Here is a 13,276-nt window from a genome sequence, read left to right as displayed (position 1 = left end):
ACCCCATTTTTCTCCTAACGATCAAAAAATCAATTCTTAAAATTATTGAACAGGAAAAATGAGCTTAAAGGTAAATCTAAAAATTAGAATAATGCTATCTAACACTATTTCAAGTGTCTACACTTTATATGTTCAATTAATTGAGTCATGTTAACTTTATATTTAAATGAATATATCATTTAACACTCTGCAACTACTCTAAAACTAACTAGGAAAAACTTAACTATTAGTTGTTTTTTCCTCGCTTTTGGTTAAACGGTTCAGTTCGATATCAAAGGGATCGATAGAGGATCAAAAAAATATTAATGAATTCACGTGAATTCAAACCGACTTCGTAGAAATAATAGATTGGGCGAGTTGGCAATTTGGATCATACTAGCCTCAGTTAATCCAGTGGGTTGCGCCAAGGGAGGTCCAATTCAAGCTGCCTCAAAAATTAAGCAATAGGCCACGTGCACCCGAGGAGAAGGAAAAAGGGCAGTGCCCGACAAATTTGACTTGATTGAAACTTGTAAACTTCTTATAGCCTTGGAGTGATTCTGAGAATTGATTTTTTGATTGTTAGGAGAAAAGTGGCATTCACCTGTGAGAACAGAAGTCAAATATAACGATTGAAATAGTAAAATAACGGTCAAAAAATTAATTTTTTGAGAGAAAAAATCGCTCCTAAACAAGCCCTTAAAAGTAGATAAATTGATAATTCACCATCAGTACATCAAAATTTATATAAAAGATTACATAAAGTACATATGACACGTTTATTAATTTAAAATACAGTAAATTTTTTCATCAAATCTTTTTCATCCACATCATTTTCGATAATTACTTATGTACTTTTTTTACATACAAATAACATAATTATCATCTTAGAAGACCTTGCTATGTGTACCTCAAAATTTACATAAGAGATCACCTCGAAATTGTCAATCCTACTACAAAAATAGGTCAAATCAAGATATTTCATGTTCCAAAATCCGAATTGAATAATCTATCCAAGATTTTCAGCTTCCACATTAATTAGTAATAACCTTAATTTCCACACTCTCCCAGATTGCAATGAGCAATTACATTGTTTGCACCTAACAATCTGACACGTCTGTATACCCCACATCGAAACTTCTCGTTCTTTCCTCCCCTTTCAGGTTTTTCGCTCTTTATCCCCGAACCTCCGTCTCTCTACCCTATATTCGTGCACCAAAAATAATTTTCAACGGGCCGTTCTAGATGTGACAGGAAATCCAAATTTCTCTTTCTCGAGTAGATCCGCATCACAATTTTCGATTTAGGTTTTGTTTTGTTAGTTGATTAGTCTAAAGTATGTTTTTAATACGATTTTATTGAGATTTTTTGATTAGTTGTTGAATTTGATGTGAATTTGGTTCATTTAAGTAGGTAGGAGCTATGGCTCCGCCACCGGTAGATCGGAACGGAGGGGAATCGACGGCCGGAGAGATGCCGAGATGTGTTCCGACGCCCTTTTTGACCAAAACTTACCAGCTGGTTAATGATTATACCATTGATGATATCATCTCATGGAATGAAGAGGGATCTGCTTTTATCGTATGGAATCCTACGGAGTTTGCTAGAGATTTGCTTCCAAAGTATTTCAAACACAACAATTTCTCAAGCTTTGTTCGTCAACTCAACACTTACGTAAGCTTAATCGCCTCGAAGTTTTCAATAAAAGTCCATTCATAATTTGTATTGAAAAAATATATTTTTATTGATTGATCGTCTTTTTGGTAGGGATTTCGAAAGGTTGTACCTGATCGATGGGAATTCTCAAACGAATGCTTTAGGAAGGGCGAGAAAAAGCTTCTGTGTGATATTCAACGTCGGAAAATAGCGACACCGTCTTCAACCTCTGCGGCGCCGTCGGTGACGGAGGCGGCAGCGCAGGTGGTACAGTGTACACCTCAGCCGCGGGCGACTTCCCTGACAGATTCAGGTGAAGAGCAAGTTCTTTCATCGTCGAACTCCCCTCAAGTTGTTAGCGAAACGAGTGGCGGCACGACGGACCTGATTAGAGAAAATGATAGGCTAAGGAAGGAGAACGTGCAGCTTAACAAAGAGCTTGGCAAGATGAAGAGTCTGTGCAACAATGTTTATGCTATGATGTCGAATTACGCAACCAATTGCAGTAGCCATGAATATGGCGATCATAATAACAGAGTTCAATCTACTGAGCCGCTGGATCTACTACCGATGAAAAGATTTTGCAAACAGTTGCAAGGCGTCGCCACCGCCGTTAACGGCGGCGTAGAGAAAAATATGAGATTAGAAGCGGAGGAATTGAGCTCGAGATTGTTCGGGGTGCCGATTGGTGTGAAGCGCGGAAGGGAAATCGAAGGTGGTGGTTCGGTGGAGCATGAGATGGAATTGCAGCTGCAGCAGCCGGGGATGGGCGTGAAATCTGAGCCGTTGGATAGACGGAATAGCCTCGATGATCAGGCGATTATGCGATTGGAAGGCCTTGATTCGCGTGATCAAAAGACGGGTAATTGGTAAGGATGGGATAGACGGTAGCGAGTAAAAATTAATTAAACAGGTGTAAAAGGGTCTGTACGAGGTGGGTCACGTGCTCGCTAAATGGGTCACGCGCGTCGACAATCTTTGTAAGAGGGCCTTTCTTCAGGAAGCTTCTGGGACTTTTTCAGGAAAACCTTTTATTATTGTTATTTTTTTTTCAAGATTTTCGGGAAAAATAAATAAAACCATTATCTTCTTTTTTCAAGCAGTGTAGTGTGCTCATTCCTGCATGGGAAGTAATTAACATTAATGTTTTTTAATTTCTATTAATTTACAATTTATGGTTATTGAATCTGCACAATAGATTTTTGTTGATGTTGAAATCTTGTTGGTAGATCTGTGTCAATTTCAGGTGGCATGGAATTAATCTATATATCAGTGCTAAACAGCATTGAAATTCAATAACAGGTAAAAATTTTCATAATCAAATACGAATACTTGAATTCGACATGTATCTTATGTGAAATTATGTTGAACCAACTCAATAAATAGTTATATTACTCTATAAATTAAGAATTTTAGTACTTGGACAACTCCCGACCAAACAGGGGCAATGTGGCGACTCCCTATTGGCCGGATGTTCGCGATAGGGAGTTGTCCAAGTAGCACACCTCATAAATTAATTGACTTTTAGCTTAATTTTTGTGAGAATTTTACTTTTCTACATTTTTTTTTCCAGATCTGGCCAAATATGTCAACCGGCTTGATAGTACCACTGTGGGATAGAGATGTATTGACTTGTGGAATTTAATGTTGAAATTTTTAAAAATTATATTGCTTGAACAGAGTTTGGGAACAGGACAGGATTTTGACAAATGCTGTTGTGTAGCTTTTCTCTCTCTCTCTCTCATTTTTCAAATTGTCCAATGAAATGTAAACACGTGGCCCTTGATTTTAAATTATGTCACTCTCCATCTTTGTGTCGCAAAAATTCAATTTTTAATTAACTTTGATAGAACTTTTGACTGAGTACCATGCTCGATATAAGTTAATTAAACATACTTGTGAGGTGGAGATTAATTTTACATCATTAGTACATCTAATGCCATATTTATGTAAATTGGAAAAAAAAAAAGTCTTTAAAATACCTTTGTTGAAAAGCTTTAATAGTTTTTAACGATTCTTATGGCCCTTTTATTTTTTTATATTTTTTATTTTTTACGAGAATGTTATATAGGGTTATTTCCTTTAATGGCACGCTCGGCACTTTCCTTTAGATCGGATAGAGATTAATTTAATCATATTTTGTGTAATTAATACTTGGATTGAATTAATCAGGGTACTTCTCCTACTTCAGCCAACGGCATAAATGAGATGAGTTTAGACTGGCAGTATCTATTCACAATTTTTATGTATTAAGAAAGGATTAGTTAAGTTGACGTACAAAATTTTTACTTACAAGTAAATAAAAGGTAAAAAATTCACTTGAGTTAACTTATAACTAAAAAATTTATAAAGAAAAAAAAATCACTTGTAGTAAAAATAAAAAAAAGAGTAAAAAATTATTTATAAGTACCAAATTTGTGTACAAGTAAACAAATTACTTATGAGTAAATATTCACTTATAAGTTATAATTATAAAAAGACAATTTCAAAGTTAAAATTACTTATGAATAAAAATATTTACTAATGCATTAAAATTAACTTTATAAGTAAAAAAGGTAACTTATAACTAAAAAATCAGCTATAAGAACAAATACAATAACAAGTAGAAAAATATTTACACACTAGAAAAATCATTTACAACTAAAAAAATTCAGTTATAAATAATGAAACCACTCAGTAAATTTACGTATGAGTAAGAAAATTATTAATAAATAATTTTTTTTTTAATTTTTCAATACTTTTATGTATTTTTTAATGCGAACCGTAAAAAGTAAATTTTGTTGTAGTGTAATCATATCCCTTATTGTTCACGACATATCAAACGTTCTCTAAAACTCTTTTAACTAAGCAAAAACACTTTTAAATATATACAAACAAATCTAAAAATAACTAATTAATATCAAAAATAGTTTTTTATATTTTAGAAGTTCTGCCAAACCTGAGAAATATACCCATTAGCAGAGAAATTGAAGTTGAAATTTAATATTTTCCCATTTGATTCGAGCATTTTAAATCAATTGTTTAAAATAGATTTAACTCTTCTTTCTTTCCAAAGTTTGATTTTATTATTTTCAAATTTTCTAGTCAAGAAGAATACAATTAAGCTTTATTCCACGGTCAAGATTGATATTGTGCTATGATATTTGGCAAAAGAAGTTTTCACTATCTATATAGCAAAAATTGTCTTTAAAGAGATTTGTGACACGCATACCTCTCTTTGTTCTTAATAACTATTTTACTTTAAATCTCCTTAGTTTTTTCGTATATTTAGAATAAGTAAACTCCTCTGCGAGTTTAAATTGATGGATTGATAAGACTTGACAAGTAACTTTTGCTTTTTTTTTCTTTTTTTTTTATTTACAACTATCAAGTTTAACCCCAAAAAAAAAGGAGTCAAATATAGAAGTAGAAGCCCAGAATGGAAAAAATGCTGATCTGGTGAACTCTGTCAGCCTATATTCTCTTATTAAAGGGATGTTAAGATTTTCTCCATAGACTCGTTGATATATTGCGTACTAGTAACCTTTTAAGTTTTCATAGGCAGCAAGATATGAGTTTGATGTCTAATTAACTTCTGTAAGAATGGAACTATTCCTTGATTGGTTATGTTACATTTACATAATGGCTTACATACACATGATGTGGTCAAATATAATTTGGTCGGAATTTTAAAACCAAAAAAAAAAAAAAAAAAAAAAAAAAAAGGTTGAACCCCAATCTTGATGGTCCCCACTGTCCCGCCCCTAAAACTTTGTGAGGGAGGTAAATCGCTAGATATACCCCAACAGGTCAGAGAATAAGAGCTGTTTATACACTGGGCCTACAAGAAGTAACGATCAAGTACAATCTATCCAATGTGCCATACGTTGACCTCAAAAAATAAATAATCTTTTTTAAAGTCATTTGCATATTTATTTCACCAGAAATCTTCCAATTCAATTTTCTGTGTTCAAAATCTCTCTTTTCTTAATTGAACAATGGTTTATTTGCAGGAGATTGATTAAGGACTCTTTAATACATTCTTCATTATTTTGTTAAAATTACGATTAAATTCTCATTTTGAAGTCTTATTGATATTTATTTAATCATTTTGAAGTCTTATTGATATTTGTGTTTCCATGACACCTGTCTAGAAACAATCTGTTTTCACGCAAAGACATAAAGCACTAACTTCAAGGTTGATTTATCGGAGTTTGCACTGAGATGAGCCTCATCCATGTCCAAGGTTATCGAAGGATTCCAATGTGCAAGCTTCGGTGATCGAAGCATTAAAGTTCATTCTATCACACCTGGGCAAGCGATTGGATCCCTTTTCATAGTAGACGTGACAAACAGGTGAACTTTAATAATTTTTTAATGTAACAGATGACTCAAATAAGATTTTCTTGACATGAATCATATAAGCAAAAGGGGTTCCTATATGAATAATTCGTATTTCATTAAATCAAGGTGAAGAAAAAATGCCAGAACTAGTGAAATTGCACTATAATTTGTCATTTCCACAGCCTATAAATTTTTACAAGCTCTACATCCTAAGCAACCTTAAAAAAATGTAAAACATGTAATAATCCCAAACCTGATTGTCACTGGAGCCCGGAGGAAAAATGAAAAAGCAGCAGCAAACAGAAGTGAATCATTCCAGCTTCTATAATCAGTGGCCTGGAACTAAAAACCATTGAAAATTCAGCCCGATTTCAAAATCCCAAGCATAATAAGAATATAAAAATATGATCTTTACCTAAGCCATTCGCATGCCTATTTCAGCATTACACTGATGCTCTCTGCTATAGCTTCTTCTACTCCAAAACATACTCGAACATGTAGTTTTGCCCAGTCTCATTCCATCCAGTTTTTCCTGTTCATTTGATGTAGACTCTGCACGACGAGGAGATGCTTCTTGATTATCACTCTCTCTGGAATCAAAATTTGGACAATGTCCATGGTTGCAGGTGCATAATGGGATTGTTACAGAAGCAAACGGGCTACAAGTCAAGGGGCATAGAATATCTGAAGAAGCAGAATTTGAGCGAGTCTTCCTTACGTCAGGTGAACCAACAGACTCAGATCTGTCTTGTTCTCGATGGTGAAGCATACATGGCGTGCACAGGCTAAGTGATGGGGGTAATTTAATTTCTTTTATTGAGGAACCAGGCAATTTCACAAATGTGACAATTCCATGTCGGCAAAGAGGACAAGGAATCGAGCCAGGTGGAACTAACAATTCGGCAGTGATATTACTTGTCAAACAAATGTAGAGTGCACATCTTACACATAATTCATGGCCGCAACCTACAAAATTGCATAATCATAAAATTGAGTAAATTAACACGGGGAATCAAGATTTCTTCCCTGTCAAAACACAAATATAGACGGATAAAATTTTCTAACTTATTACAAATATGTATGGATACGTAAATATATGTGTTCATATTCACGTGTCTGTGTCAATCTTGCACCGAAGAAGATTATTAAGTCTCCATTGGTTTTCCTTCCAATATGTCTATAAGGCCAGGGCATTAGTCTTGAATAAAAGGTGGACTCAGTCAGTTAAACAAACATACACACATGCAGAGTAAACTGCATAAAAATTTATAAGACGTGAAGTCATAAACATATAACATTTTCTCTCTAATTATGTAATTATGCATATGCATGTTCACATGTCTCTCAGTCTTGTACCGAAAAAGAATATTAAATATCCACTGGATTTCCTTTCAATATGTCTACAAGGTTTCAGCATTGGTCTTGCATAAAGACAGACTGGGATAAACACACACAGGGCAAAATAACTCAATTCAAGGGTGTGGAGGCTGAGTAAACGAAATACATGAAATTTTATAACACATAAAATGACGTTCGTTGCCTGGTGAGAGCAGAAGTAAAAATCTGAAGTTGGGACTCAAATAAAGCTAAAAGTGAGGTTGGCCTCAGTCTCTCTACAAGGGTTTTCCAACTTATTTTAACAAAAAAATTAAGAAATTAATATTAAATTAATCCATTCATGGCATTTTTTGATAGCTCTATGCCAAAAAAAGAACTGATAGTACAACATTTCCAGTTGAAGGAGGAAGACTTTCATATTAAGAACAACAGAGAATCAAAACATTTCTAACTGGAAGAAATTAGAACATAGAAAAAAGAAAAGACTAAAAAACTGGTGCTTCTCAGCTCCAGTAAGGGATGGTAGGTTTCAAAGTCTAAAGAAGAACATCGCCATCATCAAGAAGAAACTAATAATTAAAGCTTAAGAGCCTATCTTGGTCCCATCCTTCACTAGAATGTCATGAAATGATGTTATCAAAAACTACCACAATCATGAAATGATGTTACCAAAAACTACCACAATAATATATATATATATATATATATATTTATTTATTTATAAACAGAAGTCCCAGTAAAATAAGAGTTTATCTTTATTTCATGACTCCTTAGAAAGCAATTATACTGATATACAATCATAGACAATGCATGCCATATTTTTATTTTAAAAAAAAAATGAAAAATAAGAAACAGAAATTGGATTGGTAGGGAGAGAAAAAGCAGACCTTCGGCGGCTACTGTGCATGCTCTCTCCAGGCAAACAGCACAAACGTCAGCTTCATCAGAAGTGGTTGTTGAGGAGTGCAACCCATATTCTCTGCAGAAAGCAACCCGAGAAGAAAATATAATCACCAAAATTCTCATAATAAAACTCGTTTAGCCCTCGCTTGGGCTCCTAATGAGGTTTTGGGAAAAATGTATTTTGGAATAGTACTTTTTTTGGAGAATGTGTAGTTAGAAAAGAGGAAAAAGTTTTGGGTTTACGTGTAATATTATTTTATTGAAGAATGTGTGCTTGAAAAGAAAAAAGAAAAAAAAATGTATTAAAATTAAAATGGAGCCCAAACAGGGGCTTAATATGTAAGAACTAGTAGAAAGAAAGGAATTCAGAACAAAAAGAATTAGGGCAGAATTGTTACATCAGAACAATGAACACAATCATCGCCAGAGGGGAAAAAAATGAAAATTATATTTACTCAAAAAAATTAAAAAGCTAAAGATATCTGCTACTCTACATCAAGATTAGTGATCATAACAAACTCCAGTTTGATTGGTAATATCTAATTTTCTGGAATCACATCAGGAATTTACCTTGATATATTAAGCACACTCATGAGCGGCAGTGACAAATAATTGGAATGTGGAAACACCGGGATTGTCAATTCAGAATTAGGTGACAGCAGTGGCTCAAGCCAATGACGCCCACACATCCTTGCAATGTCAAGAGGAAGCCATCTGAAACATGCATAAGTTCATAAAGTGTTGTAGTACAAGGTGTAATAATGAAAGTGAAATAATCAATGGTAGCTGGAAATTATATCTACTGCTTATGTGTTCATGTAAGTATTTGTCTTCAGTGCATTACCCGCTGCAGTTTAAGGCCAAACGACTGGCGCCTCTTGCAAGAAGAATCTTCAGAAAGAGAGAAACAATAATTAAAACATGTCAATTGTAAGTCTCAAGAATCCTGGACAAAGAAGTTATTTGTCGGTGTAATGTAATAGTTTCAGGATTAATGATAAAGAACTAGTTGTGACCTGGCAACACTTTAAATTTCCCCCACAAACAGCATAGTGCAAAGGAGTGCTTCCTGCTCCTACAAAAATATGATCACAGGACATGTTCAAGTGACAGACATGAAGTTGTTACCCAACATTATGAAGACTAAGGAAACAAAATACCTATCAAATCCATTGATGTTCCATAACGGAATGTCACAGTTGACACGTCAGCATGAAGATCCAGTAGGAGCTGTACACAGTCAAAGTATCCGTTCAATGCAGCCATATGAAGAGCAGTAATACCTCCATCGGCAGCTTTATTTACAAACTTGGAGAGAGCACTGCAACAGACAAGGAAAATATTTTTAAAATAGGTTAAAGGTCGAAATTTCTAGTAGATTTCAGTAATCTGACTCTTTACTCTAGGAATATGTTGAGCCCCGTTCTACCGTTCACTTATAAACAGATGGTGGGCAAGGCATATCTTAATAATGTGAGAAAAATGGAGATGTGTGAGGTCTCCCATGGTAAAACTTATTCTCACTTATAGTAGAAATTCTGCAGCAGTGAATGGACATAGTACCATAAATCTGTATGTATGTGTTAGTTTTTTATTTCTTTTCAATTATAAATGCTCCCAAAGTTAGGGATTAAGGATTAATCCATAACATGTACAATATTTACAATAACTCATCAGGAAGGCATAGGTATTGCAGCTTCTTCTTTAAGAGGTAGACAAACAAAAGTTTCAGCTATAACTGCCCATAAAACTTGGAAAATAATGTTAAGAATGAGATGCTTATGAAGTGAGTCTTATTATCACTGTGAATGAACTCGTGAAAAAAGCCAGAATAAAGATCTCAAGTCAATAAAGTCACCAAAAACTTCCCAGATGGCAAATATCTTTTCCATTTTACCATTTTAATCTTATATTTTTCCTCTTTTCAAATTGATCAGTACTTAACTTTAGACATAAAAAACATGTTCACAATGACAACCTTACCCATCTGCAACAGTTTTCCAAACATGATCAAGACTGCTCCAAATTACATCGTCTCAACCAATGTGAAAATTATTGTAAGTAAAAATAACAGCCAACGCTGCACCAAAATAAAATTCACCTCCAACCGTTACACCAAAACTTACACAAAATGAATAGTATTTAACCATTTTCTTCCCTTTTTTATTCTTTATATAATTTATTTATTTGAAATATTATTTATTTAATTATTTTATAAATACATAAATTACTAAATAAATAATTACGTTAAATTAGATTATAAATACATAAATTACTAAATACTATTTATTTAATTATTTTGACAGTGTTGGAGGATTGGGAAGCGATCTTCCAGATTACTAAACTATGTACTTTTTTATGTATTGTTTTCCTTAAATAAAATTAGATTATCGTCTATATGTCGTTGTTTAATATATTTCGTGTTAACTTTAATAAATAATCGTGTTTGTTATATTTTAAATTTTTTTCTTCTTTTAATTAATTCATTAATTGTTATTTCTTACATTTTTATTTCAAATGCAACTAATAATAATAATTTAATGTATTAAAAAATATATAGCACAAATGACACAAATACCCTTAACCAATTTATTTGGAAAATGATAAAAAAAAGGCAAAAGAGACTTTATACACTTTGCACCATTTTGGTGCACTTTGCACCATTTTTGCACCAAAATGGTGCAAAGTATAGTGTTGCATTGAAGCTCATTTGCACAAAAAAATGGTGCATTTTGGTGTTTTGGTGTTCACATTAGAGATGGCCTAACATAACTCATTCATCCTCATTTCTGATTTCCATCTCTATGTCCATTTTTGCATAAATTCAACTTGCATGTAAGAAGACCAAATGAGCACACAGAAACCACATACCTCTGATCATGCTTGCTTTTAGTATTCGAAATATCACCATTTGTTCGAGCATTCACAGATTCAAATGGAGCACTTGGAACAAAATCAGCAACTGCTAACCTTATACATCTCACGTGTCCATTCACTGCCGCAAAATGGAGAGCGGTCCTTCCGCTAAGATAATCTGCTCTTGTAACCTGAAAGTAGGCCGGAGAAAATAACTAAAAGATCAATTACTAAATACTAAATTTTATCAGCATGAGAACTTCATAAATTGACATTCGAGCTTATAACCCATTACTTCAGAGATCACTGTAAAGAACAACTATTAAGTATTCGATATAAGCTAGATTATGGTTAAAAAAAAAAAAGAACAGAAATGAACAGTCAAACTTTTTTTTTCATCCCTAGAGGAACAACTCACATTGCATCTAAAGATAAGAAGAGTCTGAACAACTTCCCAGTGGCCGTATCGGCATGCTTGCATCAATGCTGTCTGCAGAAAAATATTAAAATATAAAAGAAGTTTCTAACTCAAATAGACTAGAGATCCATCAATTGCACTGATATCCACGAAAAAATTCCAGCTACACTTTCTTGTAAGTAATCTCATTACAGGATAAAAATCACGGCTGATCTGATCTCCCATAAAATGATGGTATAGGAAGTCGGCCACACTCTCATCATATGTAAAAACCCCAATTCATGTCCCACAACACAATTCAAAATAATTATCCAATGAAGATAAAAATTAAAATCCCTGATCAAAAAAGTTGAAAGCTTGTACCTGTCCACAGTAATTTCTTGAATTCACGTCAGCTCCATTCTCCAGCAACAGCCCCACAATCTGAAAACCCAAACATCCAAAAATTAAAACCTAAATCCAAATAAGATAATTAAACACATACATACACACAACTATACAATAATAAAGATAAATTTGAATATTGAATTAATGGGCTTATCAAGAAATGACCAAAAAGATAATTTATTGAACCTCACTGTGGCCTTTAGCAGCAGCAAAGTGAAGGGGAGAGTTTAATCCACCAAAAGTTGAGTATTTTGCAAGGCATGGATTGTAATCCAACAACATCCTTGCTTCTACAAAATCTCCATCTCTGGCCGCTGATACCAGCCTCTCCCCTGAAGCTGAGCACCGAAAAGAATTCCCCATTCTCGATTAGTTTCCTCCAGAAAATGGTTAGCTTTTGTTTCTCTCTGTAAATCTTTACATAGATTGTGTATATCTAACATAAAATTATCAGAAATCAGATGTTTAGATTATAAATAAAGAGAAATTAGGTCAACTGTCTTTAAACAAATTATTAAAAAGCAAGAAGAAAATGAAAAAAGGATGACTAATAAGTAATAAAGATGAGAAATTAAAAAGAGGAAATTTCTTTGGACTCAAGTGTATGATTTTCAAGAAAAGGCAAATTACGCTGATAGAATATGTTCCTGATTTTAAGGGCCCATATCAGGGAAAAAAACAGAGTCTTCAATTTTTATTATTTTCTATTTTCTTTTGTGGTGTTTGGAAAATGTGGATTAATGGAGATGTATTTAGTTAAGATTTTGATGGATTTTTAAAAAACTATAAATCTTAATGAATTTCGTGAATGTAAATAGAATTTCAAAAATTTCATAAGGATTTTATCAAATAGGTTAAAATTTTAAAAGATTTTGATAAATGTTGAATTCCATCCAAATCTTTTGAAATTCTTTTATTAATGAAATCTTTATAAATTCACTAATTATTGAGCACATTTAAATTTTAACAAACTTTATTGAATTTCATTAAAATCTCAATTTGGGACATCTAATTTTAATGAATTTCATTAAACTCTATTAAAATCTCAATTTAGTACATCTAAATTTAGGAGGTGAATTCAATTTGAACTTTTGAAAATTTTGATGGACTTTTTTTAAAGTGATGACTTTTGTGAATTTTTCATAAAATTGTATAGAATTAGTGAAAGTCTTTCTTAGACTTCTAGAGACTTTCATTTTAAAACTTTTATAAACTTTTGTAGAATTCAAAAAATTTTCATTTGAAATAAAATTCACGTGGATGTAATGTAAAATTCTCACATAGGAGATGGTAGTTACCACAATTTCCCATTCCCTTCACTTTCTTCCTCTTCCTCATATAATAAAAAATTATTTTTAAAAAATAAAAATTTAGAATCTTAATTAAATAAATAATAATCAAAATTATACATATATA

The 13,276-nt window shown here is 32.9% G+C and overlaps 2 protein-coding genes across 6 annotated transcripts; one reads left to right on the top strand and one right to left on the bottom strand.

The window, feature by feature from the left end:
- The first annotated feature begins 1,148 nt into the window (after window positions 1-1,148).
- Window positions 1,149-2,789, top strand: LOC111393146 (heat stress transcription factor B-2a-like). 4 transcript variants are annotated; one of them, XM_023018548.1, is made up of 3 exons: window positions 1,149-1,257; window positions 1,393-1,653; window positions 1,747-2,789. In XM_023018548.1, the coding sequence occupies exons 2-3, from the start codon at window positions 1,402-1,404 to the stop codon at window positions 2,506-2,508; spliced, it is 1,014 nt and encodes a 337-aa protein (XP_022874316.1). In that variant the 5' UTR covers window positions 1,149-1,257; window positions 1,393-1,401; the 3' UTR covers window positions 2,509-2,789. The 4 variants fall into 4 exon arrangements, with proteins under 4 accessions (XP_022874316.1, XP_022874309.1, XP_022874313.1 ...); XM_023018541.1 differs by having other exon boundaries at window positions 1,149-1,286; XM_023018545.1 differs by having other exon boundaries at window positions 1,149-1,287; window positions 1,390-1,653.
- Window positions 2,790-6,033: 3,244 nt separating this feature from the next.
- LOC111393134 (E3 ubiquitin-protein ligase XBAT33-like) lies at window positions 6,034-12,395 on the bottom strand. Of its 2 annotated transcripts, none has more exons than XM_023018533.1 (11): window positions 12,047-12,395; window positions 11,837-11,896; window positions 11,474-11,545; window positions 11,170-11,246; window positions 9,360-9,520; window positions 9,216-9,274; window positions 9,044-9,090; window positions 8,770-8,913; window positions 8,184-8,275; window positions 6,374-6,924; window positions 6,034-6,300 (listed from the first exon to the last, which is right to left on the bottom strand). In XM_023018533.1, exons 1-10 carry the CDS (start codon window positions 12,221-12,223, stop codon window positions 6,374-6,376), a joined length of 1,440 nt encoding a protein of 479 aa, XP_022874301.1. In that variant the 5' UTR covers window positions 12,224-12,395; the 3' UTR covers window positions 6,034-6,300. The 2 variants fall into 2 exon arrangements, with proteins under 2 accessions (XP_022874301.1, XP_022874295.1); XM_023018527.1 differs by having other exon boundaries at window positions 11,071-11,246; window positions 12,047-12,394.
- Between the last annotated feature and the right edge of the window lie 881 nt (window positions 12,396-13,276).

The sequence above is a fragment of the Olea europaea genome, chromosome 1 (assembly GCF_002742605.1).
Source record: "Olea europaea var. sylvestris chromosome 1, O_europaea_v1, whole genome shotgun sequence".
Taxonomy (NCBI): Eukaryota; Viridiplantae; Streptophyta; class Magnoliopsida; order Lamiales; family Oleaceae; genus Olea; species Olea europaea.
The sequence above is the reverse complement of the archived record's forward strand: the minus strand, read 5'-3'. Positions and strand labels throughout refer to the sequence as shown.